General features: G+C 52.7%; 2 protein-coding genes across 20 annotated transcripts in view; one reads left to right on the plus strand and one right to left on the minus strand.

Annotated features, from left to right (window-relative positions):
• Positions 1-60: 60 nt before the first annotated feature.
• CIB2 (calcium and integrin binding family member 2) lies at positions 61-23,724 on the minus strand. Of its 12 annotated transcripts, XM_014734047.3 has the most exons (8): positions 23,277-23,415; positions 23,084-23,157; positions 22,710-22,762; positions 16,015-16,049; positions 5,851-5,962; positions 4,153-4,300; positions 1,199-1,394; positions 61-734 (listed from the first exon to the last, which is right to left on the minus strand). In XM_014734047.3, the coding sequence occupies exons 2-8, from the start codon at positions 23,097-23,099 to the stop codon at positions 713-715; spliced, it is 582 nt and encodes a 193-aa protein (XP_014589533.1). In that variant the 5' UTR covers positions 23,100-23,157; positions 23,277-23,415; the 3' UTR covers positions 61-712. The 12 variants fall into 12 exon arrangements, 11 of the variants coding, with proteins under 11 accessions (XP_014589533.1, XP_014589532.1, XP_014589531.1 ...); XM_014734046.3 differs by lacking the exon at positions 23,084-23,157 and having other exon boundaries at positions 4,204-4,300; positions 23,277-23,452; XM_014734045.3 differs by lacking the exon at positions 23,084-23,157 and having other exon boundaries at positions 23,277-23,447.
• The window catches only part of IDH3A (isocitrate dehydrogenase (NAD(+)) 3 catalytic subunit alpha), an 80,948-nt gene continuing 79,217 nt past the window's right edge, over positions 23,613-25,343 (plus strand). For 4 of the 8 annotated variants that reach the window (XR_011424937.1, XR_011424941.1, XM_070232677.1 and 1 more), the window contains exon 1: positions 23,682-23,821. The gene's annotated coding sequence lies outside the window, so the exon portion shown is untranslated. Of the gene's footprint in view, positions 23,822-25,343 lie in introns of all 8 variants that reach the window. The other 4 variants (XM_023652545.2, XM_023652543.2, XR_011424942.1 and 1 more) reach the window with 4 other exon arrangements.

Below are 25,343 nucleotides of genomic sequence, written 5' to 3' on the forward strand. Positions count from 1 at the left end.
GACCAGGAGAAAAGGGACCATTGAACATTTCCTAACACTGGCAGACACAGAGACCACGGGGACATGAAAGTATTTTACTACCAGAAGTTCACAAACCCATGGACAGCGCACACCAGTGATGACTCCACACCACTGGGGAGGGTGAATGGGGTGGTACTCAGGAACCAGACAGAGACAGGGACAGAGCCCTTGGACCCACCATTCACACAGCTTCACTTTGGGAAGGCGGGGGGGGGGCATAAGACAGGTGGGGGCAGAGGGCAGCTGTGTGTTTTGGAGAGATTGCATAGCTTGTTAAAACCTTGTCCTCTCTTTTTTTTTGTTTCCCTCTTTGCCCTGGGGGACTGGCATGTCTGCCTGGCACTTAGACAAGTCAGTACCCCCTGCCCTGTTAGGTGTTTTGCCTTCCCCTCTCAGTGTGGCCATTTCTGATGGGGAGAGGACCAGGATGTAGGGGAGGTCGGGGGGACAGAGTGAGGGCCTGAGGAGGGGCCATGGGTCCTGGGGCCAGACCACAGGAGACATGGGAAGGGCCCTACTCCTCACATCCTCCCTTCCCTGGTTAAGGATTTTTTGCTGAAGGGCCCAGGAAATGTTCGTGGGTGTAAACCCCGGAGGCCACAGCTCCTTTCCTGGGGAGCTTGGAGGTCACACTCGTGGAGAGAGCAGAGCTGGATGGTGGGCTTCTGGGCCCTTGCGACCTGCACTGTCCTCAGATCCGGATGTGGAAAGTGCTGGAAAGAGAGGGAGAGCAAGAGAGAGTGAGAGGCTCTGGGCAGGTGGATAAGGCTCCTCAGCAAAGAGCCAAGCAGGCCCCGTGCCCAACCCTGGACAGTTTATTAGGGAGGATGCAGAGGACACAATTAATCAACACTGAGGAAAGGAAGGCATGGAGGCCGAGCTGTCCCCAGTGATTCCAGCCCCCAACATAATCAAAGGGGCCCCGAATCTGTATTCTTCACCAGAGAGTCCAGCTCTGCAGGGGTCAGGGGACTTCCGAGTCACACACTGAGGGAAGCTGGACCTAGAGAAGCTGGACCTCCTGCCTCCTGGCCCACACAAGGCCTGCCAGGTACCACTACTCTCCTGAGCAATGACAGGGCCTCAGCCCCCATGGGGGTCCCAGAAGGCCAGGCTTCCTGGCTGTGGCCCCTGCATTCAACCTGCCCTGCCCAAGCCAGCCCCTCAGGGGGGGCACCTGAGGAAGTCAGGAGCCTTGGCGATCATATCCTCAAAGTCAGCAAAGCCCAGCTTGCCATCGCCATCCAGATCGGCCTCCTCGATGACCTTATCGCATACAAGCACCACCTCGTCCTCGTCCAGCTCTGACTTCGTGAGCCGGGCCAGTGTCCGTTCCAGGTCCTCCTTGCAGATAAAATTGTCGGTGTTGAAGTCTGTGGGGCGAGGGGTAGAGACACTCAGGCCAGACCTGGCTCCCACCCTGCATCACCTCTCCTCCGAGCTGGTCACACCAGACACCTCCATCAGCCTCTGCTTGCACACTCTGGGGACGCTGGATTCTTGTCCCCAGCCAACAGGGACCAAAGGGACTCACCCACAAGGCACATCTTAAATACTGCATTCAACGAATCCACATACACAGCCTCTTCACACCCCCATAGTGACTACATGCACAACCTTGGCCTGAGACACTTCAAAAGTCCAAATCTGAGGCCTCCTGGGAACTTTGGGCCCAGGCCAAATGGCCCCCCAGCCGTGCTCCACAGTGGAAGCTGTGTTCCCTCTAGAGCTAAGGAAACCAAGGCCCAGAAGGGCCAAGAGACTGAATCAAGGTCAGAGGGCTGCTCAGAGGTAGAGCCGGGACTCTGACTGGGCTTACAGCTGCATTTGCTACACAGCATCACGGAGCCTCCAGCAGGCCCCCAGCCAGACACGCGGGTCAGGAGACTCAGGCCTGTAGAGAGAGGCCTCATGGCTGGCCTTTGTACATGCAGAGCAGGGAACACAGTTTGATTCTAGTTAGCAGAAGTCACTAGCACTGCCCCAAAGCTCAGCAAAATGCTCAGAGCACTGAGGCCCGCACAGCCCATCAGTGAACTCAACACCCTTCTGACCATTTTCCAACCTATCAGATCTTCACACATGACGTTTCTTCCGCCCAGAGGGCCTATTTACCCTTCAAGTTTGGGCTCAAACCTCACCTCCTGGTGGTGGGAGCTTTCTAGACATAAGGGCTCCCTGCACTGAGCTGTCCTGGCTCACTGCTCAAAGCCTGATACTAACAGTAGCAGTGATGAAGAGCATAACCGCTAATACGAGCAATGCATTCTCTGTCTTGTTTAATTTTCAAAACCAGCCTATTTGGTAGGTACAATTAGAATACCTACTATACAGATGAAGAAACAGTGGCTTAGAAAGGACAAGAGGTCACATCCCTGGTCAGTGTTGGATCCCAGAGCCCAAGTTCAGGTCCCCTGCACTGCCCATCTCAACACTGGCCTGTGAACCCCCTGGGCAGACACGAGGCGGGATGCATCTCTGCCTTGCAGTGGTACCTAGTACGCTCTCTGGAAAGATCTGCTAGCTGAATAGCTGGCTGACTGGATTCTTGTAGGGTTGCCGAGATGGAGATTCCTGTGCCCATTTTATATGGGAAGACTGAGGCCCAGGAAGGGGATGATTCTTGCTAGAGATCAGACCCCAAGTCTCCCCAAGTGCCCAGCTGCCTGTTCCCCTGCACCCCACAGCCCAGGACAGCAAGGGAGCCTTGGTTCTCTCTTTACATGTTTACATGTCCCCATGCCGCATTCTGTACCTCCCCATCTCTGTGACAAGAGCCCTTCCCAGGAGGGAATGCCATGAGGTCCAAGACTAGATGGATGACGGGTAGAATTCAAGAAGCCTTTTTTTTTTTTTTTGAGAAAGATTAGCCCTGAGCTAACATCTGTCCTCATCTTCCTCTACTTTATATGTGGGACGCCTACCACAGCATGGCTTGCCAAGCAGTGTCATGTCCACACCAGGGATTTGAACCAGCAAACCCTGGGCCACTGAAGTGGAACATGCGAACTTAACAGCTGTGCCACCGGGCTGGCCCTCAAGAAGTTTTTTATGTGAGCCAAAGCAGGCATGCTTTGTGGAAGCTAGACAATGTGGGTTCTATGTTTCTGATATGCAAACACAATGTGGATACACAGACCAAAATCCTCTGAAATAAACATGAAAAAACAGCTCCTAATAGGTCTGTTGCCTTGGTATCCACTGGTTGATCAAAGGTGAGGACAGGAGGTTTGTCTGTGTCTCCTCTGGTTCAGGACACGTCCCAGCCCCTCCCTGGGCCTTGGTGTTTCCATCTGAGGAGTATGTAAGGATGTGACACCAGTCTGGAGGCCAACACAACGGGTAAGCTATGTGATGAGAAGTTTTCTCTTAGCGCTGTAGAACCATGGGCATGGGTTTCATGGGTACCTGGTGCCCTCTGGTGGACAGTGGGACAGCAGGACCGAGGGCTGGTCTAGGGTGAAATGAGGTAGCCCCACCACTGGCAGCATGGGGGGCCTCTGGGAACTTCACCATCCAGCAGAGGCCTCCTTTCTACTTCCTGGCCTCAGTCTAGCTCCTCCCATTCACACCACCAGGATGCCAAGTGATCTTTCTAGAACATAGAACTGCCCTGCCACACCTGAAACCCTGCAGTGGCCCTGGTGCCCTGGGCACCAAGTCCAAACTCCTTGGTTGGCTCCCCACAGCCCAGTTGCAATGACCTCTCCTGACTCACACCGCCCCTCGTCCCACCACATTCCTCTCCCCATCTCCTCATCAAACCCTGCACTTTCCTGCTTCCCTGAGTCTTCACAGGCTGCTCGCTCTACCAGGTACGCTCACACCAACTTCTCCTGTCAGTAAATCTCTTGTCCCCCAGGCCCTGCAGAAATGTCACCACCTGTGAGTTCTCCTCACATTTACCACCCACCCAAGGGGGCGGGTTCCTCTCTCCTCTGCTCTGAGGATCTCACAGATGTCTCTCAAGCACTCTTTGTCACCACTGGCCCACCCATTGGACAGGCACCCTTCAGAGTGTTCTTGGTGTCCCCAGCATCCCCGGGGCAGGAGCAAGCAGTACTGGATGGCCCAAGGGACCTGAATGCCACCACTCGCAGCATCATGGCCCCTCCCCCAGCCCCTTGTTACCATAGATCTTGAAGGCGTAGTTTGCCTTGAGCTCGCGGGGAGCCGACTCACAGAGCACAGAAAACATGTCCACAAAGTCATTGAAGGTGAGGTTTCCCTCGCCGTCCTCGGAAAAAGCCTCCACGATCCTTTCCTTGAAGGGATTCTCCTGAGGAAAACAACCGCAGCAACCAACGTGGGTGGAGGTGAAGTGGACGGACTCCAGAGCCAGAGAACTTAGAGCCTATGTGACCTTGGATGAGCGACCTAATCCTTCTGAGCCTCAGTTTCACCATAAGTAAAATGGGAATAATAATAGCACCTACTTACTTGGGCTGTGAAAGGGTTGACTATGTTAAAGTATGTAAGGTGTTGGTATGAGGCCTGGCACTTGTAAGAGCTCGGCGTTACGTTACATCTTGTTGCATCATTAAGATGAGCACAGAGAGCTTAGCAGAGGCAAAGTGTGCTCACTGGAGGCATTAGCTCATGTGGGGACAATAGCCCCAAGTATGGGCAGCCCTTAGCTCAGGCCATGTCAGGCCAGGATAGTGGGAGGCAGAAGTCGGGCCCCAAATGGCCAGATAACTGGACTGGGACAAGAGTCAGAGGGCCAGTCTGACCCCAGGCCAGCAATCACCCAGCTCCTACGAATTCTCCTAGACCGGCCCAGAGGCTGCCTCCTCTGGGGAGCCTCCATCGACTCCCTCTTCTGATCCCAGATCACTTGGGCTCGCCTCTCCAGGAGTCCTCCACCCGAGGTGGGCCAGCACTTGGCTACCCCGACTCTGTGCCCAGCCCAGGTGGCTCAGGGATGGACCATGTGGTTCCTACCCAAGTGCCTCACTCTCTCCAATGACCCTCAGCCTGCTCTCAAGTCCCTCTCTAGGCAGACTGGGCACTTGTCCAGGGCTGAGCTTGCGGCTCATTGTCCCTCAGGACTGAGGTCACAACAAAGGCACAGGGCCCAAGTGGATGCCATGCGGTACCCTGACCCCAGAGTCACACATCCCAGGCCTGGCGAGGGGCTATTTGCAAAATACCACAGCCATGTAGAGTTATGCCCCAAATGCCTTCTTACTGCTGGGAGTGCACTGTATGTACATTATGGATAAGAAACTCATGAAATGAGACTTTTATGTCAAATATATCCTTGGGCTGAGGACCAGCAGCATCAGCCTCACCTGGAGCTTGTTAGAAAAACAGAATCCTGGGCCCCACCCCAGACCTACTGAAACTGAATGGGCGTTTTGGCAATATCCCTAGATGATTCCTGGGCACATTAAAGTCTGAGAATGATGCTATGGATGGCTGTGCTGTGAGATGCCATAGCCAGACAAGGTGGAGACAGAAAATTTATCTAAAAAAGCAGATACAAGGTCTGCAAAGACAGCAGACTGGACATTTACCAAAGGAGTGAGCAAGTGAGCTGTGCCAACAGCTCTGCAGAGTGTAGGGCAGCACCGATACTGCACTCTGAAGGGGCCCCCCACACAGCACATTTATTTACACGGTGTAGATGAGGAAATTGAGGCACAGAGAGGTTCAGCGATCCACTTAGGGACACATAGCTACAAAGGGTAGAGCTGGGGGTCAACCCAGCTCTGGATGCCTCTGCTGCCCTGCCCCATCCAGAGGGGCAGATTCCCCGTCTCCACCTGCCTGGCCTTCTCTAGATGCTTCTCCTGCTCTGCCCAGTAGTAGTGGCCTCTCACATACCCGGAGCTCCGGCATCTGGATGATGAGGCTCATGGGCACGTGGACAATGGGGCTCTTTCTGTAGTCCATCGGGACGAGGTTAGGGGCCAGCTCATAGAACCGTGCATGGAGCCTGCAAGGGAAGCAGAGGAAAGTGCTGGAGGGGGTGCAACCCCCAAGCTCCTGATAGCCCAATACCATCTGCCTGTACCCTGGCCTTCCGCACCGGAGACCCATGTTGGCCTGGGGCCAAGTGAGGGGTCAAGGGGAGGCCAACTGCTCTGCCCACAGGGTGTGGGGTTTGGGAAGGAAGCAGGTTCTGCCCAGACCCCTGTGCTGATAACCAGATTGTGTCCTGGCCCTGTTTCCACCACATACCCCACACCCACCACTATGCCCAACCCTCATCCCCCACCCCCAGGGGCCTGAAACAAGATATTTTTATTTTTCCCTCTTTGGGCTCTCTTAAGGTCTGCCATGTGCCAGGTACATCACCTTGTTTAATTCTCCCTCCCACGACTGTGCAGACAGATGCACTGTGACCCCAGTTTACAGCTGGGCAAACTGAGGCCCTGAAGAGGTTAAGAGTGACTATTGTCCAAGACCATATAACTAGGAAGTATCAGGAATCCGGCTGGAACCCAGGACTGGAAATCCAGAGCAGAAAGTCTTAACCCCTCCCCCACCCCATGCTGCTCCTGCCACCCCCGACTCCTGAAGCTGTCGAAGCTCTGGCCGAGGTGCTGCCCCCAGTCCCCAAGCTAGGCCCCAAGGGGTGGGTCTCTGGAAGAGCTCCCAGCAGCCCTGACATCTTCAGGAAGCCTCTGTGAATGGGCCACTCACAACCTCTCCCCAGCTGGGAGCCATCGGGACCAAGCCCACTGTCCTCCTCTAGGAGGCCTGGCCCTCCTCACTGACAGGTCAGGTCCCCAGTTCCCTCCCATCCTCCTGCCCTGCTTGTCAGCCCATCTGCCTCCCCACATGCTGTGCAGATCCTCAAGGGTGTGAGGCATCCTGACACCATCTCAATTGGAAACTCCTCCCCCATTAGTCAGTCCTCTTCTGCCCTGTGTCACTTTGTCCATGTCCCTAACATCCCAGAGAATAGCCCCCCACTCCCACTTCCAGACAGGTACAAATTAGGTTCAAATGAAATTGTGTCTGTGAAGTGCTGCCAGATGGGGGGACAAGTGTAAGGGGCATTGACTGGGGGCTGTGGTAGGTAACCTGCCCAAGGTGAGGCCCAGGGCAGTTGGGGATTGGACCAAGGTGTGACCTCATATCTCCTGGGGCCCTGCCAGCCCTGCTACCCCAAAGCCAGATCAACCCTGGCTTTCTTCTAAGTGGCCTTACTCAATGACGCACTTCTAGGCTCACCATTAGCAGGTCCTTCAGCACAGCCACCCAATCTCCCATCAGTTCCACCCAATTCTTGTCGCCCTGCTGCCCAGTCCTCTCCAAGAGAGCATTTAACTACTTGCCCATTCACGTAGATAACATCAGCCACCATTTAGTAAGTGCCAAGTCTGTGCCAGGCTTTGGGTTAATCTCGTGTGGATTACTTTACTCAATTTAATCCCCAAAACACCCTGAGAGGTAGATATCAGTCTCTCCCTTTTTCAGGTGAGGAAACTGAGGCTCATAGGGTTAAGTGCCTGCCTGGTTTACAAAGCCAACGAGTGGCGGACCAGGCCCTCTGGACTCCAACCACTTGGCTCCTCCCTACAAGCCAGGCCACCCTAGCTAGCACATCAGCCAGCACCTGGTTCAGAGCATGTGCAAGGCAAACACAAAGCAGAATGCCGTGAGCCCACTTTCCCAGCCACGCCTTCCCATAAAAGGGCCTGAAATCACAAGGAAGCTCCGCGGCTTGGAAACACAAAGCTGAAAGGAAAAAACCCCAAACCTGGTTCTTTGGGTGGGAGAGGGTCAGCAGATAGCTGAATGACAGGGACTGGGACTCTCCACAGGGGGCATTCGACAACTTTCTTTGCTCTTACTTTTTGCATTGAGGAAAAATTTGCCCTTTTTTACACTGTCCCCTAACATGGAACCAGGACTTACAAATCACAATTTATGCATCTGGTTTCATGTACTTTGGACAGACCTGTTGAATTTCTAACGGTTACATTTCCCACTTGAACTTGACATGTTAGGATATGATGTTGATGGGGCTGGCCGAGTGGTGCAGCAGTTAAGTGTGCACATTTGCTTCGGTGACCCAGGGTTCACTGGTTCGGATCCCAGGTGCAGACATGGCACTGCTTAGCAAGCCATGCTGTGGTAGGCATCCCATGTATAAAGTAGAGGAAGATGGGCATGGATGTTAGCTCAGGGCCAGTCTTCCTCAGCAAAAAAAAAGAGGATTGGCAGCAGATGTTAGCTCAGGGCTAATCTCCCTCAAAAAAAAAAAAAGGGATATGATGTTGGGGTGATTCTGGGGGTTGCCTTACACTGCCAAAGTTATGTGGGGTGGCTGCAGCAGGAGCTTGAAGTCAGACTGGGATTGGAGCCCTGCCTACATTTCTCACTAGCTAGTGGGCTAACCCATCCGTGAATAAATTTCCCTCTCAGTAAAATAGGGATTGTCCTACCACCCTCACACTTGTAAGGATTAAATAGCATGACATAAGTAAAACCACCTGACCCTTAACTGGTAGCTATCACTATGCTGCCTGCATGTCAGGGGCTCCCTGCAAGTGGGGGACTTGGGAGAGGGGCTGTGAGGCCGGCAGGGTTGAGGGACTGTCTTCTGGGTTGGGAAGGCCAACTTCTGCCCTGGGACACAGATCTGTTCTGACTCTATGACTAAGGTGATGTGGGAATTTTTTTTTAGGAAAACTCCAGGAGAATTTGGAAAGCTGAATCTGTGGGAGAAACTCCAAAAACAGCTAAAGAACTGCATCCCTGTTACCTTTCCTCCCAACAAAGGGCACAACTGAATTCAAGACAATTTACATATTAGTCCCATCATAAGATCCAGGAGCAGAAATTATACCTATGCTACTTGACCTGTTTCAGAGCATGGGGCAAAAAAGCAAAAACCTCCTACTTTATTTTGGAAAGTTAGCAAGAAGAACCCAGCTGCCAACACCCAACAGGTAGCATCCAAAATGGACCAATGGCATTTACACATACAGATGCAAAAATCTTATAAAATAACATATTGATAAATCAAATCCAACAGCATCGAAAGAGTAATACACTAGGACCGAGTAGGATTTATTCCAGGAATGCAAGGATGGATCAATGTTTGGAAATCTGTGACAATAAATCATATTAACAGGCAAAAGAATATTTTGATCAACTTGATGGTTGCATTTATGACTAGATGGTTGTATGGACACAGAAAAACAGCTGAGAAGTATACACCACATGTTTACACTGATGGTCCCTGTGAGGTGGGAGTGGACAGGAGTGATAAGGAGGCCAACTTTCACTTTTTTACCTACTTCTGAATTGTTAGTTTTTAAAGTATTTATTAATAAACATAAAAATAAAAGCATTTTTAAAATATGTATTACTTTTGTCAATTAAAAAACAAAATCTTTAGTAAAACAGAAACAGAAAGATACTATCTCAAATCAACACCTAAAATCACACTTAAATCATGAAATACTAGAGGCATTCCCACAAAGGGGGATGCCTACCATCACAACCTGACATGACATCTCCCCCAGGAGTGCTAGCGAGTGTAATCAGTCAGGGAAGTCAAATAGTATATTGAAATATTAGAAAAGAGGAGGCAAACTATTATTTGCTGGAAAACCAAAAATAATCAGTTTAAAAACTATTTGGGGGCCGGCCCCGTGGCCAAGTGGTTAAGTTCGCGTGCTTGGCTTTGGCCGCCCTGAGTTTCGCCAGTTCCTGGGCGGAGACATGACACCGTTCATCAGGCCATGCTGAGGCGGTGTCCCACATGCCACAACTAGAAGGACCCACAACTGAAATATACAACTATGTACCGAGGGGCTTTAGGGAGAAAAAGGAAAAATAAAAATCTTTAAAAAAAAAATAAAAAAATAAAATCTAGGAGCCGGCCCTGCGGCCGAGTGGTTTAGTTCACGCGCTCCACTTGGGTGGCCCAGGGTTTCACTGGTTCAGATCCTGGGCATGGACATGGCACCGCTCATCAGACCATGCAGAGGTGGCGTCCCACATAGCACAACCAGAAGGACCTACAACTAGAATATACAACTATGTACTGGGGGCGCTTCAGGGAGAAGAAGAAAAGAATTAAAAAAAAGAAGATTGGCAACAGATGTTAGCCCAGGTGCCAATCTTTGGGGGAAAAACAAACAAACAATTTGAATGAGAAAAAACTCAGTAGCTTTTCTACACAATAGTTTTTCTATATATTAGCATTAGCCTATTCAAAAATATGATATCTAAAACAGATCTAATTCACAATACAAAAAAAGAAACCAAAACAACTAAGTATAAAATAAATATGAAACGTGTACAAAGAGAACCATGAAACTTTACCAAAGGATATAAAATATTTAGGGAGTCAGATAACTCCCTACGTGTTCTATAGATAACTAACTCTATATCCTGACTGGAAAAGCTTAACACTGTAATAATGACAATCTGCTCTTAATTTTCCTGTAAAATGAATACAATCCTAATTGAAATCTGCAAAGGATTTATTTGAGAACTTGCCAGCCTGATTCAAAAGTCTGTCTGGAAGAATAAATGAGGAGAGTAGGGAGAAAAATCCTGAAAAAAGAGCAGTTGGAGAAACACTGGCCCCATCAGATGTTGAAACATAGTTTAAAGTTATAATAAGTAAAATCGTATGGACTAGACATTGGCATAGACAAGGCAGATTGGTAAAAGAGGCAGACCCGACTATAAATGAGGATTAGTCCATGATAAACAGGACTTGAAATCAATGGGGAGAAGATGGATTCTTCTGGAAGTCACAGGCTGGTTGGTGATCCATATTCCTGCCTAGCTTTCATGTAAAAATAATTAAGTTAAAATAATAATTTAAAATGTAGTTGCCAACACTTACAAATTAAAAGATTTTACATGAGGGGCTGGCCCCGTGGCCGAGTGGTTAAGTTCACATGCTCCGCTTCGGTGGCCCAGGGTTTCGCCAGTTCGGATCCTGGGCGCAGACGTGGCACCGCTCATCAGGCCATGCTGAGGCAGTGTCCCACATGCCACATCTAGAAGCACCCACAACTAGAATATACAACTACGTACTGGGGGCTTTGGGGAGAAGAAGGAAAAATAAAAAATAAGGGGCCAGCCCCGTGGCCGAGTGATTAAGTTCATGTGCTCCTCTTTGGTGGCCCAGGGTTTTGCTGGTTCAGATCCTGGGCGCGGACATGGCACCGCTCATCAAGCCATGCTGAGGCGGCATCCCACATGCCACAACTAGAAGGACCCACAACCAAAATACACAACTAGGTACCGAGGGGCTTTGGGGAGAAAAAGGAAAAATAAAATCTTTAAAAAAATAGATAAATAAGATACAATATTTAAAAAAAAGATTTTACATGAAAACCCTGGATTCCCTGATCACGCTGGGCCTGGACTCCCCCAGGCAACAACCAGGTGGGGCTCAGGAGCTATTTCCGCAGATCCCAGTCCTAATGCTTTCCCAAAGGACTGGATGGCTGCATTTATTTACAGTATATGTTGGCTTCTACACACAGCTGAGTTTTGAGACTCTTGAGATACTCAATAAATGATTTGGGGACAGAAGACAAAAAAGATATAGCAGCCAGTGTGATTGTGGAAGTAGAGAAACAGGAACTCATACCGGCTGCTGGTGGTCTAGACTGGCTCAACACCTCTGGAGAGCAATCTAGCCATAAAACCCAAAAGTCTTACACTGTCCATACCTTTTTTTTTTTGAGGAAGATTAGCCCTGAGCTAACATCTGCTGCCAATCCTCCTCTTTTTGCTGAGGAAGACTGGCCCTGAGCTAACATCTGTGCCCATCTTCCTCTACTTTATATGTGGGACGCCTACCATGGCACGGCCTGCCAAGCGGTGCCATGTCCACACCCAGGATCTGAACCGGTGAACCCCAGGCCACCGAAGGGGAACGTGCGCACTTAACCGCTGTACCACCGGGCCGGCCCTGTCCATACCTCTTGATCCAGAAATCTCTGTTAGAAATTTACCCTGAGGAAGTAATCTCAGATGTGTAGGTGCACATCATGCTATCACAAGGATAGTAACCACAGTGCTCATTATAATGGCGAAACGTTGTAACTAAAACGACCCACTAAATGAATTCAGGTGGTGGGATCATTTTTATTTTTAGCTATGTTTACAATTTGCCTAAAGAAAAACAACTTTAAGCTAATTACAAAACAACATGACCCAACTTTTTGATAAACACACAAAAGAAAAATACTGGCACAATACACACTAAAAGGTTAAAAACACCAAAAGGTTAACAGTTGTTATTTCTGAGTTGTAAGATCATAGGTAATTTTTTGTCCTCTTTTTTAAAATGTATTTTTATTTTTTTGCAGAAGGTTAGCCTTGAGCTAACCATCTGCCACTGATCCTCCTCTTTTTGATGAGGAAGACTGGCCCTGAGCTAGCATCCGTGCCCAGCTTCCTCTATTTTATATGTGGGACGCCTACCACAGCATGGCTTGCCAAGCTGTGCCATGTCCGCCCCCGGGATCCGAACCATTGAACCCCAGGCTGCCACAGCGAAACGTGCGCACTTAACTGCCGCGCCACCAGGCCAGCCCCTGGTCCTCTCTTGACTGGCTTTATTTTCTAATTTTTCTACAGTCATCATGTATTACATGTGGAATAGAAAATTAAAGTTGATTATACAAAGTTTTTAAAAGGTTGAGAAAATAAAATAGACAAACAGGCAAATACCCTGGGCTGCTAGCTGTGTGGGCCTCTGTACTGAGGGGACAAGGACTCGTGTCCCATTTATTGAGGAATAAGGAGGGGCAAGCAGGAGTCAGAGTACTAAGCTCTTACCTACAGGAAGAAAGGTGGCCAAATGGGGGTGCTGCCCACTCAGGCTCAGCGTGGGGATGGAAGAGCTGTGCTCAAGGGAGCAACTGGATCCACCTGTGGGGGAGGGCAGAGGAGGGGCGGAGGGAGAGAACTTCCCCAAGGGTTATCTGTGACTGGGTATCACTGACCCAAGGCAGCCAGACCGCTGGGCCCCATGCTGCAAAGAAGCACCTACTGCTCATATTTCCTCCTCACCATCTGGTCGTACTCAGGATGCAGCTCACCAAGAAACCAAACAGGGGGTGGGGGTGGGGGAAGCAGCACTGAAAGGCCCTTGGGAGGAAGGCCCTGGGTCTGGGGCCTGGCTCTGCCACTGACCTGCTATGTATTGCTGGGGAGTTCCTTGCTCCTTGCCCTCTCTGGGAGCTAGGGCTCTGTTGTCCCACCTGGACCTGAGACGTGGATAGTAGAGAGGGCTAGCCTGGCAGAGGTGGTCAGTCTTTGCTGGGGCCCAGAGAGGAGGTTGGAGAAAAGTGAAGGGGCTAAAACCGGAATTGAGCTATCGTAGCCATGCCCGGTCCCTCCAGGAACAAGTAATCCCAAGCGCTGCCTGGTCTCACCACCCTTCTTGAGGGCAGATGGGTCGGCAACAAAACTCCAAGCAGCCCTGCATTTTGTGGAATGACACTGTCACCCTGGCCCGCCCAGCCACAGGGGCCTGTGAGAAAACAGCTCCAGGGAGCACTGTTATCCCCATGCTAATGTGGCAACTGAGACACAGCAGGTGCCACACACGGTGGGGACCAGATCCCAGGACTCCTGCTCCCAGGGGGGCTTTATCCCATCCCCCTACCCACATGACTACTTCCCAGAAAAAGTACTGGCTCTGGTCCCTTGGGTCCCCAATGAGTGCAGACACAGAGGTGGAGCCTGAATGAACCAGTGACAGAGCAGGCAGCAGGGGACTCAGGAGGGGCATCCAGTTGCCAGGAGGGATCCTTTCCCCCTTTCTGGAGCCCAGGCCTGGTCTGGGCTCTGGTTGAGCTACAGAGGCTAAGGTGCTGAAGGGTACAGAGTTGGGCAGGCCAGGGCTGTGGGGAGCCAGGACCCCATCCCCAGTGCTCCCATCTGCCAGGAGTTCACCATTTGCAAGGGGCGAGGGACAACCCCCAAAGGCATATCATGGTGAGTCTAAATTCCTGGCCTGGCCTTTGAGCCACCCTCCTCCCCCACGGGCAACCCTGCTCTCTCAGTAAGACCACTGGAGGGTGGGGGTGGGGTGAAGCAGGCCTGTGTCCTTGACCCTGCTACTCCCAGCTGGAATGTTCTCCCCTTGGCCAACCCTACCATCCTTTACCCACACTCTTCAAGTGCTCACTGTGGCTTACAGGTACCATGCCCAATGCCAGGCACAGGGAGCCTGGGTCCTGCCTGACTGCAAGTCTGAGGGAGCTGGGCACCTGAGACATGAACCCACAGAACTCCCTAAAAGAGTAACTGTGAGAGCTGGGGTGGCAGGGAGTTGGGGAGATGACTCTGGAGTTGGGCCTTGAAGGATGTGTAGGAAGGCAGTGGGTAGAGGTGATGAAGAAGGGCACTCCAGGAAGCGGAGACAGCATGCAAAGACCTAGGGGTGAGCTGCTGTTGCCAGAATAGAAATGGTCAGGGGGCCGGGCTGGTGGTACAGCAGTTAAGTTCGTGGGCTCTGCTTTGGTGGCCTGGGGTTCACTGTTTTGGATCCCGGGCGTGGACCTATGCACCACTTGTCAAGCCATGCTGTGGCAGGTGTCCTACATATAAAATAGAGGAAGATGGGCATCGATGTTAGTTCAGGGCCAATCTTCCTCAATAAAAGAGCAATGGTCGTGGGCCTCAGAAGACAGCATTCTGGGCTTGGTATCTACAAAGGTGGGAGTTCAGGATGGTGGGAGTTCCCTGCAACAGAGGATGAACATGGTGAGGCTTAAGTGGGGATTTGTGCCAAGAACTTGAAAGGTAAGAGGTACCACAGAAATGCCAGGGATGATGGCTGTTATTACAGTTCTAAGGAGCATCCTGTCCAAACGGGACCCCATTCCACACATCACTCAAGCTACAGACCAAATCTCATTTATCAAACACCACAACCTGGTGTTCCTGCCTCTCAGCAATGCTATGAGGGGAGGTATCATTATCTCCAGTTTACAGAAGAAACTGAGGCTCAGAGAGGCTCCAAGCTTGCCCAAGGCTACAGAGCTGGGCAGTGGAAGGAGAGCCCAAATCTGCTGATGCCAAAGCCTGGGTGCTTTGCCCTTCACTCTGCCTCTCTGGTAAAAGTGGGAGCAGGTCGGAAGAGCAGCCTGGGCAGAGAGGAAAGGCCCAGCGAGGGACACTGCCTGTCTGAGCAGAGTGGTCAGGGCAATGACAAACCACAGCTCTCCGGGGAAGCTGTAACAGGCTCTAGCCCCAGCATGCCCATCGACCTCCAGGGAAAGTGATCCTGAGACCTTGCTGGCTTTTAGTGCCACTTGATAGCCCAGGCAGGGGGCCCAGCAAGGCCCGTGGGGCCAGGTTTCCTGGCATTCTGTGAGTCCGGCTCACCGTCTGGTCCTGGTGCTCTGAGGCTGCCAATCCCTTCATCTCTCCTATCTCGGCCCACCTCCCCCACCCTCAAAGAAAGGGGATGTCCTGGAAAGGGAAAAGACCCTGGTGGACAGCTCAAAGGTGGTAGGGGCATTGTAGGCCATGCTGCTGACTTTTGGGCTTCATAGGAGTGGGAGGACATCAAAGCCAGAGCTGGAGGGTCCTTAGAGACCCCTAGTCTAAGAGACAGGGACCCCTTAGTCTGACAGGCCCCAGGATACAGCAAAATAGCAAGGGGCCTGGAGTCAGAGGCCAGGCCTTCAGTCCCTGGCTATATGACTTTAGCCAAGTTGCTAAGCCCCATCTGTGTAGTGAGGATAAAAGGATTCTCCTGTTACAAGGTCCCAGTGAGAATTACATGAAAATGTGTCTGACATCACCCACCACAGGGCCTGGCACTCAGTAAGCAGATGCTCAATTCCTGGCAGAAGGATCTGGGTCCAGGGGCAAGTGGGAAGTTCTTGAGTTCACACAGCAGCCTGTACTTGGCTCCTACGGAGGTGGAAGCTCTTCCTCAGCTCACGCTGGTGCAGCCAGCCCATGAGGTGGGGGTCCCCAGCCCCCACCCCTGCCCCCGTCTCAGCTCCAAAGGAGTGAACAAGAAGCCACACTTACTTGAGGATGTCCTTCTTATTGAAGAAGGTGCAGTCCTGTAGAGGGAAAACACACACACAGTTGGTTGTATGGGTCCCACGCTTCTTCTTTCCTCAGCCTCACAGGAGCAGCACTGGACAGGGGGCAGAAGAGTCCCTACTACCCCTTCCTGTCTCCGCCCACTGGGGATAGCAGTCTAGTGGATCCAGGACCTGTCTCCTGGAGCTTTCAGCCTGACCCAGGGAACTGAGTGCATGGCATGCGGGGGCTGGGAGGCATGCTTGGGGGAGTGCTTTTAGAGGGCAGATGGAGAGTTCAGAGGTGGATGTCATTAATTTGTGGGGTCAGTGGGATACCCTGTGCGATACCATGGGGAAGTGGCTGGGAGAACTCAGGAGACAAACTCAGGAGTGAGGACTGATAGGGTCACCACAGAGGGCAGCTGCAGGGGCGCCATCCACACTGCAGCCCCTGAGAATCGTGCCTGGTGGAGTTGTGTGGTGTGTGTCCTGAGAGGCCACGGGCCGCAGCCCTGTGCTCAGAGACTGTGAGTTCCAGGCACACAGACTGGGGAAGCACCAGCATCTACCTGGCATCTGAAGCCACAGGAATAGATGAGGTCACATGAGGAAGGCAGTGGAGAGGCCAGAGGCATGGGGAAGTAAGCGGGAGAGGAAGAGGTAGGCAGGGAGGAACTGGTAGCATCTGGACAGAGACAAGGGCAGAAGCTGCTGGGGACCCCCAGGTAGGCATTACTCAGGGTGGGGGCAGCACTTGGTCCTGAGGTCATCCAGATTATAAACTCATCTTGGGGTCTGGCCTTTGTCTTGATGACCTGCCACTCACAGTCTGCCACCTCTGTCCACAGCTTGGCCTGCTTGGTGATGATGGCTACTATGCCAGGCCTTGGTGGGAAGTACGGAAGTGAAAAGGACCCAGCACTTGGTAAAATGCCCAACCTTGTAGGGCCTTTATGCTTATCCCCTGCTGTTTGGCTCCTCCGCATGAGGGAAGAAGGCGCCTCAGGATCTGCAGAGCCCAGAGCCCGTGGGGCCACCTAGGGTGGTATGCTGACCAGAGCTGCCTCTGATGAGGGGCTAAAGGCTGCAGCCCAGGCTTGCAGACAGCCAGGCTTGCACTGGATGAGACCTGGAGCTGGGCACTGGGGCAATTGGATTGTACAATGAGGAGGACCCAAGAAAGGAGGCCCACAGGATGCATACATCTAGGGTTTCCACTGGGCACCTGCAGGAGAGCTGAAGAGGGGAAAGTTGGTGGGAATTTCCAGGCCCCATTTGGCCCCACAAGTCTGTCTTTCTGAGCCACATGCTGCTTCCTGGGAGTTAGACTAAGGACCCCCATGCTGCCTTTCCCTTCTTGGAAATATAGGAGCTTCTCTTGCGGGGCTACGCTTTGCTTTTAGCAATAGCTCCTCTGTAGGGGCAAGCAAAGGCTCAGGCTGGGAAAGCAGTGCCCCCGTCCCTACCCAGCATGGACAGAGAACTCCCCACCTAGCAGGCCTAAGACTCAGACAGACTAGAGATTGTGTGGGCTGATTTCTCAGTGGACCCCAGAAACGTGGAGTAGGCAGCAAAGGTAGCCTAGTTGAGCCTTCCGGGTACAGACTTCCCTTGGCCCCAGGGTTGGTTCTATGGCCTGAAGGTGCTCAGCGGAAAGGGCCAAGGCTCTCCCAACCAGCCTGGTTGGGGGGGGAGGCGGGTGTCAGCATAACTCGGAATGGGGAGAGGTCTTGGCTTCTGCTCTCTTTTCTCCTGACCTATCTTCTTCCTTCTTCCCCATCTCCTCTCCTCTCTCCCATCCCTGGGTCGGAAATGAAGTATCTGAGTCCTGACTTGAGGGTTCCACTGGCAGAGAGATGCAAAAGCTTCTCACAAGACCCTGGTCCCTTATCACAACTACTTACACCTGTCTACATCAATGGCCCTCAAGGCGTGGTTCCAGACCAGCAGCATCAGCATCATCTGGGGACTTAGTGGAAATTCAGATTCTCAGGCACCACTCCAGACCTACTGAATCAGAAACCCTGGGAGTGAGGCTCAGGAATCTGCATTTTTAAAAGCCCTCCCAGTGATGCTGTGCTTACTAAAGTGTGAGGGCCTCTGCTATAGAGCAGAACCACCTGAGGAGCTGTTTAAACTCCCTGTGCCCCCTCCCACCACTACCAACAGACCCCAGACCAAGTAAATCAGAATCTCTGAGGGTGGATCCAGCCATCAGCAGTTTTCAAAGCGATTGTAATGTGCAGCCCAGGCTGAGAACCACATCACAACCAGTCCACGATTACCATGGGCCTGCTCTGTGGGGCCTCTGAATAACCAATTTTGTTTAATCTCATCACTAGCCTATGGGGGAGGGGCAGGCACTCTCTCCCCTTTTTATAGATTGGAAAACTGAGGCTCAGCACAGTTGAATGGCTTGCCTTACATTACACACGCAGCCCAGGAGGGCTGGGCTGGAACTCAGGCTTATGTGCTTCTTGACTACTGCCCACTGACCGTAAACAGAGCCGCAGTCCACCCATGACCATCGTACACCAACCACTCCTGGTCCTGCTTCTGCTGTGTATTCCTGTATCTGGCACACAGTGGGTGCTCAAGACAGGCTGGCGGGATGAGTGAACAGACTTTTCCACATAAACTTTCCATTGCAGTTCCATTATCATCTCACTGGCTGCAGAATATCTCACTGAAGGCACTGGCTGGCTCCGTTTAACCTAACCTTTCTCCTCTTTCTAAACATTTAGCAACAGCTATTTCTAGGTTTTCAACATTACCAATAGAGCTGCCATGAACCTGCTCATCGACTGATGTTTTGCTTTTTCTTCTGTTGACTTATTTCCCTGGAACTCATCCCAGGGAGGCAGCTCACAGGGGATGCACATGGCAAGTGCCTTAAAAGCTTCTTAGGGCTCTGAGTAGTGTAGCACCATAGCAGAGGAAAAGGTTTTGTAGTCAGATTCAAATTCTTGTCTTGCTTTGGACCCTTAGGCAAGTCATTCACCTTTCTGAGTCTCAGTTTCTACATCTGTAAAATGGGATACCGCCTCTCTGAAAGGGGCAGTGAGGGGAGCAAAGGAGATAATGGGAAGGAAGCCTATTGGCCACAGCTTGCCAAGGTTCTCTCCCTCTTTTGTGCAACAGCTCCATCCACTACCCCATGTCTCAAAGGCATCCCTTCAGAGCCTGTAGCTCCATGTCAGCCCCCACTCTGAAGTAGCCAAACAAAATCCCCACCCCCTCCATATACTCAGCTGCCCAGGGAGTTACAGCCATCGGTCTGCAAGAAGCCTTCCTTATAATCCACTGAGAGCAAATGTCCCTGTCACTGCTTGCCTCCTGACAGTTCATAGGGATAGGTCTTCAGGCAAGAGTCCCAGCTCAAGTCAGAGTCATGAGGGGTAGGAGCGAGAGAAGGAGGCAGCGCAGCCCAGCAGAGGTGGGCCTTCAGGACTCTGGGGCAGCAGAAAACAGGCCAGGCTGGGCTTTTACAGTGGAGGCTCAGAGGTTATGCCCTTTAAGGCTGGAGTTCCTCCTCCAAGCCTATATTCACCCTGTTCCCCGACCTGGAGTGCATTCCCCTTCTCTGAATCCTTTCCACTCTCCAAAACTCAACTGAAGGGCTGCTTTGTTCAGGCCACTTCCCTGCTGTCCATCTCACACATCCCTGCTCTGCCTGTGCCAGTGGTCATGAGCTGAGCCACAGCCAGTCCCAGCTGAAGTGGTCTCTCCATCCAGCTCTGTCAGCTCAGGCCCCAGCACTGCCCAGCTGACCACCACACAGCTCAATTGATGCCCACAAGAGCCCTGTGACATGAGCACAGCAGGGTTAGTAGTTATTCCCATTTTATTTTATTTTTTATTATTTATTTTTTTTTGAGGAAGACTGGCCCTGAGCTAATATCTGCGCCAATCTTCCTCTTTTTGCTGAGGAAGACTGGCCCTGAGCTAACATCTGTGCCCATCTTCATCTACTTTAGATGTGGGATGCCTACCACACCATGGCTTGCCAAGCGGTGCCATGTCCGTACCTGGGATCCGAACCCCAGGCCACTGAAGTGGAATGTGCGAACTTAACCGCTGTGCCACTGGGCTGGCCCCTATTCCCATTTTGGAGGTGGGGACACTGAGGCCCAGAAGGGGACAGTGGCTTACTAATGCCTACAGCGTATACAGCCCAGCCATGACTTGAACCCAGGACTTCAGAATCCCTGGAGTTCTTTCCCTTCCTCAGAGGCATGCCTTAACAACCACTCATTCATTCATTCATTCACTCGACAACATCCTCCAGGGCCTCTTGTGTGTCTGGGCAGGGGACACACAGGAAGGAAGACAGAGTATAAACAGACAGTGGTGACTGGGTATAAACCATTCTGTGTCCACAAAAAGGATTTGGGGGAGGGGGCCAGGGAGACTTTCCTAAAGAGGTAAGGCCTCACCTGGACAAAAAGATGGGCCAGACTGGGTTGGTGCAGAGGGGAGGGGAGTGCGCCATGAGAACAAGGCCAGAGGTGAGGGCTAGAAGCCCTTCAGTATGCCTGGAAGTTGGGGTGCAAGAGGAGGGGAATAAGAATGAGGCTGAGGGCTGGCAGAGCCCAGACCAGGCCAGGGTAAGCTCTGCTCTGGACTCCACTCAGGCTATTATCCCAAGACACAGTGGAATTACAGGGAGAGGAGAGGGTCATGCCCATGTTCTAGAAAGATCTCTCATATCCTGCATTTCTGCTCCAGGCATTCATGTCCTACGGACAACTCCCTAGGGTCTCCTACAGCAAAGGAGACTGGTTAATACAATGCAAGTCTCTGTCCGTGGATTCTTTTTATAGAAAAAGTTGCTTTACAATGGGATACCAATTGTGTCTGTTGAAAGAAAGAGAAAGGAAGGAAGGAAGCTAGGAGGGAAGCGGGAAGGAAGAAAGGGGGTGGAGTGAGAAAACTAAGGGATTGTGGTAGAAGCATATGGGTGGCTGAAGAGGGCAGACAGGAGGGGTGGGCAAGGAAGTAGTTACACCTTCAGTTCGCATGAGATGAGGAGGCCAGGCCCAGAACTCTGGCTGTGGAGGCATCCCTGTGGAGGCTGTGGGGTATCCCCAGATGAGACCCGATGGAGGCTGAGTTACAGCACTTGTTCTTAATGGAAAATGTAGGCTGCTGAGAGCAGAGCTGGAACAGCTGGAGGAGCAGTGTGGGTTCCGGGGAAGGCAGTGAATCCCTTCTGGGAGTTTGAGAGGTCTGGGGAATGGATCTGGAAGGCAGAGAAGTGGTCTGGGAAGAAACCTGAACTTTGGAAGTCATTGGCACCTGGGGGCTGGGGAGGGGATCACTTGGGGGAATGGCTGGCTATAACTTGGGGTCACCTCCAGCTGCCCCTGGTTGGCTGGTGGCTGGTTGGAGTCAGAGGGAGGGAGAAGTGGGGCTGTCAGGCTTCACAGCTCTCCCTTCTCCTCCCCGGCCCTGATGGGGTCCAGCCAGGCTCTGGCAAAGCATCAGAATCCTGGGACTGGTTCTGAAGGATAACCCAATGCCAGGCTGGCCTGAGTAGGAACCCGGGCTGCCCAACCCCACAGGACTACTCTTTACTTCTGAGCATGGTCTACCTGCTTGTCTGTGCCCACCTTCAAGCCTTTACCCAAGCTGTCCCCTCCACCTGGAATGCCTCCTTTTGGGACCTCCTGGGCAAAATCCTATCTTTCAAGTGCTGCATTATTTCTGAAACTTCCAGTCAAAGCAAAAGCCCCCCTTCCCTTCTAGTCTCCCACTGCCCACTACTGCCCTCCCCTAGAGCACACTCTGCCACCTGCCTCTGACAAGGGCCACATGGTGGTAAGGGTCTGTCTCTCCAGCCAGTGAGTGCCTTGAGGACAAAGAGCACACACAGCCCACCTTCCACCCCCGCAAAAAGAGTGAGCCTTGGATTCATGATTCACATTCCTGTGTGAGCCCTGAATGGGCAGGGTGCTGAATGGCTCCGTAGCCGTTGTGTACTCTTTTGTAAAATGGGGTAATAATCCACCTCACTGTGATGATCAAATGAGTTGATGCATAGAGGGCATCAGTCACAATGCCTGCTAGACATCCATGAATGTGGTCCCCCCCCCCATTCCATCTCACAGCCTCACATGGAGCTGAGAAATCTGTTACTGGATGAGAGGGGACCTTTATTTTACATCTGCCCACATCAGAGGACCCACACTTCAAGCCCGATCCCAAAATAAATACGCAGGAAAGCAGCAGGCGCCTACGGAGACCCTGCTGGTGTTCATCTTTCTTACAGCACACTCCACACAGGCAACAACACAGTCCGGCCCCCCTTGCCTGGGAGAGTCAGGAAAGAGGCATCAGAGCTGGGCCTTAAAGGATGGGAGAGATCATCTGGAGATGGGAAGAAGCATTCCAGGGCACGGGCAAAGGGAAGGAGGACAGAGCCTGCTGGTGTTAGGGAACTGAGGGTAGTTCTGGGGTGGCTGCAGCGCACAGGGCAGGGGAGGAACCGGGCAGGCTGGCCAGTGCTCTGGGCAAGTCAGGGGGTTGGGCTTCATGCTGCAACCACAGAAAAGTTTGTACATGGGTGAGAAGGCATTGGGACCGCTGATCTGGACAGCTCCCTGGCTCTGGAGGCAGGGGGCCCTAGAAGGGTTTAAGGGGGTGGCTGCTGCCAGCCTGAGGGAGCTTGGAGAGGTGACCATGTAAGACTGGTACCTGGCTTGCCTTCTTGCTCCAATTATTTCCATGCTGGGCCAGATGGAGAGACTCTAACGGATAAAAAAGACACCCCTAACTTAAAACGGCATTGGAGACTGATGCACCTCACTCCCAACCCAGATAGGGCCCCAGCTCATTTCTGCTTTATAGAGACTCACTCTCCCGGGCTGCTTCCCGGGATTGGAGGAGGAGAAACGGGGTCCTCCGTCCGGCCCACATTTGCTGACTCTCCATCTCCCTGCCAAGGTGGGCGCTGGGATGGGAGGCTGGGGAGGGGTTGGGGTCCAGCCCGGGTACAAGAGTAAGAAGGCTGAATTGGGCAGGGAAGAAGGGGTAGCTGGAGCGAGGCACGCCTTGGAGAATCTTCTAACTTGAAAGCGCTCTCATTCCACGAGTGGGGAAACTGAGGCTCGGAGAAGTCACCAGCCCAAGGTCACGCTTCCACCTAAAGGCAGAGGCAGGGTTTGAACCTGGTGAACCGGCTTTCGGGCCTCGGCAAGCGACGGGAGAAAGAGGGGAGGGGCAGAGAGGCGCCGCTTCGAGCTCGGGGCACGCCGGGCTCACCTGGTAGTTGTCTAGCTGCTCTTCGGTGAAGATGGTCTGCTTGTTTCCCATGGTGGCCCCGGCGCAGTCGCTGCTTGCCCGCCTGGACGCCGCCTCCCATCAGCGGCCACCGGAGCCCCGCGCCCGCGGCCCTGCCCCGCGGCGGAGAGCGTCCGACGGCGGCCCGCCCCACCCCGCCCCGCCGCCCACCCGGAGGAGGCGGGGCAGGGGTCTGGGAGGCGGGGAGCGGGACCGCGAGCCGCGGCGACTCCGCCCCACGGCGGGAAGAGGGTGGGCACCCCGCTCCCCGGCTGCACGGCGTCCCGGGCCCGCCAGGGGGCGGCCTGGCCGCGTGAGGCGCTGCCCGGCTTGCCGGGTGCCCGCGCCAGCGTCGGCGGCGCTGACCTGGGACTTCCGGCCGGCGGGAACCCACGTCGCGCGGGCGTGAGGGTGCAGGGCCTGGGCACATCCATTCGAGAGGTGCCGTGGGAGCGAGTGCAGTGATCCTGGAGCCCCGTGGCCTGGGGCAGGGGCGTCAGCGAGGAGCAAGGGGAGACCCCTGGACTGTGAGTGTGGGGATCCAGCCGGGGCCCAGTTCTGCCACCTGTTGCTGCACGACCTTGGCCACGCCCTTCCGGACCCCAGCTTTCCGCGGAAAAGAAGGGGGTCAGTCCAGCTGACCTTTGAGGCCCCTCTCAGGCCAGGCCCAGGGAAGCCATTCTGGTCTTTGACTGCGGCCCGGGCAGGGCGTCTCAGGCCCTCCGGGTCCCTTAGGGAGGAGGACGGGATTTGCTTACCTTTCTTTGAGTCCCCGGATACAAACGTGATGATGCCCGCCCTGCTATCAGTTCCCCTACGTTAAAGGCAGCATATATGGGGTTAAAACCAAAGCACTCTTTCCCTACTTACTCTCTGGCTCCCTGGCTCCAGAATCCACTAAGATGCCTTGGAGACAGACAGGGTCAAGGACAGCCACCTGAATTCCTTATCATCTCCTCCTCCTCCCTGCAAGCGGTGTCCCAAGGTGGAGGGAAAGCTCCCACCCGCAAGGCCACTGACTCCCCCCTGCCATCTACAAACAGCCACATTCCTTGCAAACCTTTAGAACCCCTGGCCTCCCCTCTTTCGAGGAGACCAGAGGAAAGGAGAGGAATTTGAGGGCTCACTCTCGTCTCCCAGCTGATATCATCGGAAATAAAAACCCTTTCCTTCCAGAAGTCTGGGGTTCCAGTTGTTTGGCTCCTCTTGTGTGGCAGTTAGGGAACGTATGTTTGTAGGTACTAACAGTGAGACTTGAGCACATTGAAAGGATTTACTGTGTCCAGAGATATACTGGGACAAAGGCCAGGATGTTTTCTGGGGCTTTTAAACAAATGCCATCCACCAGCAGCAAATGGAGCAACTGCTAAGTACTTTTTAGGGGTCCAGGTGGTACATGTGTTATTTCTAACCCCAGGATAACTGGTTCTATAGGTATTATCTCCATTTTACAGGTGAGGAAACAGTTTCAGTAACTTGCCCAGAGTCCCACAGCTGGGAACTGGCAGAACTTGGCCTGGACTCAGGGGCTGGCTCAGCCCACTCTTCCACACTTGGATTTTGATGAAGGGGACAAAATTTGTTTCTTTAATGCGTCAGAATCGCTTGGGAGGCTCCGCCCCCAGAGTTTCTGATTTAGTAGGTCTGGGGACCAAAAATGTGGGCATCTACCAAGTTCTCAAATGATGATGATGATGTTGCTGGTCCCGGGACCACACTTAGAGAATCATTGCTTAGGCTGAAGATTGGGGGTTCCAGTAGGAGCAGGGGTCCAAGTTTGGCAGATGATCCTTGGTGTTTTCACATTTTCCTTTTATACCTGAGGTTCCTGGTTGGGGTTTTCCAACTTTATTCTGCCACCTGTCAGTGAGAATAGCAGCCATCAGCTAAGCAGACAAGCCCCCCTGTTGATATCGTGAGAGTCATCAGAGGCATAATGAGTTGTTACCAGACGGGCAGGAAGAAACTCAGAGCCCCAGGGGATTGTTGACCAGCCTTCAGAGGCCACATCATCAGCCTTCGTTTGTATTGGACACATGTTTGTATTGG

Source organism: Equus caballus, chromosome 1 (genome assembly GCF_041296265.1).
Source record: "Equus caballus isolate H_3958 breed thoroughbred chromosome 1, TB-T2T, whole genome shotgun sequence".
Taxonomy (NCBI): Eukaryota; Metazoa; Chordata; class Mammalia; order Perissodactyla; family Equidae; genus Equus; species Equus caballus.

Coding starts and splice junctions, on each gene's coding strand:
- CIB2 (XM_014734045.3), bottom strand. CDS start 23,376: ATGGGAGGCGGCGTCCAGGCGGGCAAGCAGCGACTGCGCCGGGGCCAC. Junction 4,301..5,850: donor TCCAGATGCCGGAGCTCCGG/GTATGTGAGAGG, acceptor TGTTTTCCTCAG/GAGAATCCCTTCAAGGAAAG. Junction 735..1,198: donor AAGGCTCCTGACTTCCTCAG/GTGCCCCCCCTG, acceptor CTCTCTTTCCAG/CACTTTCCACATCCGGATCT.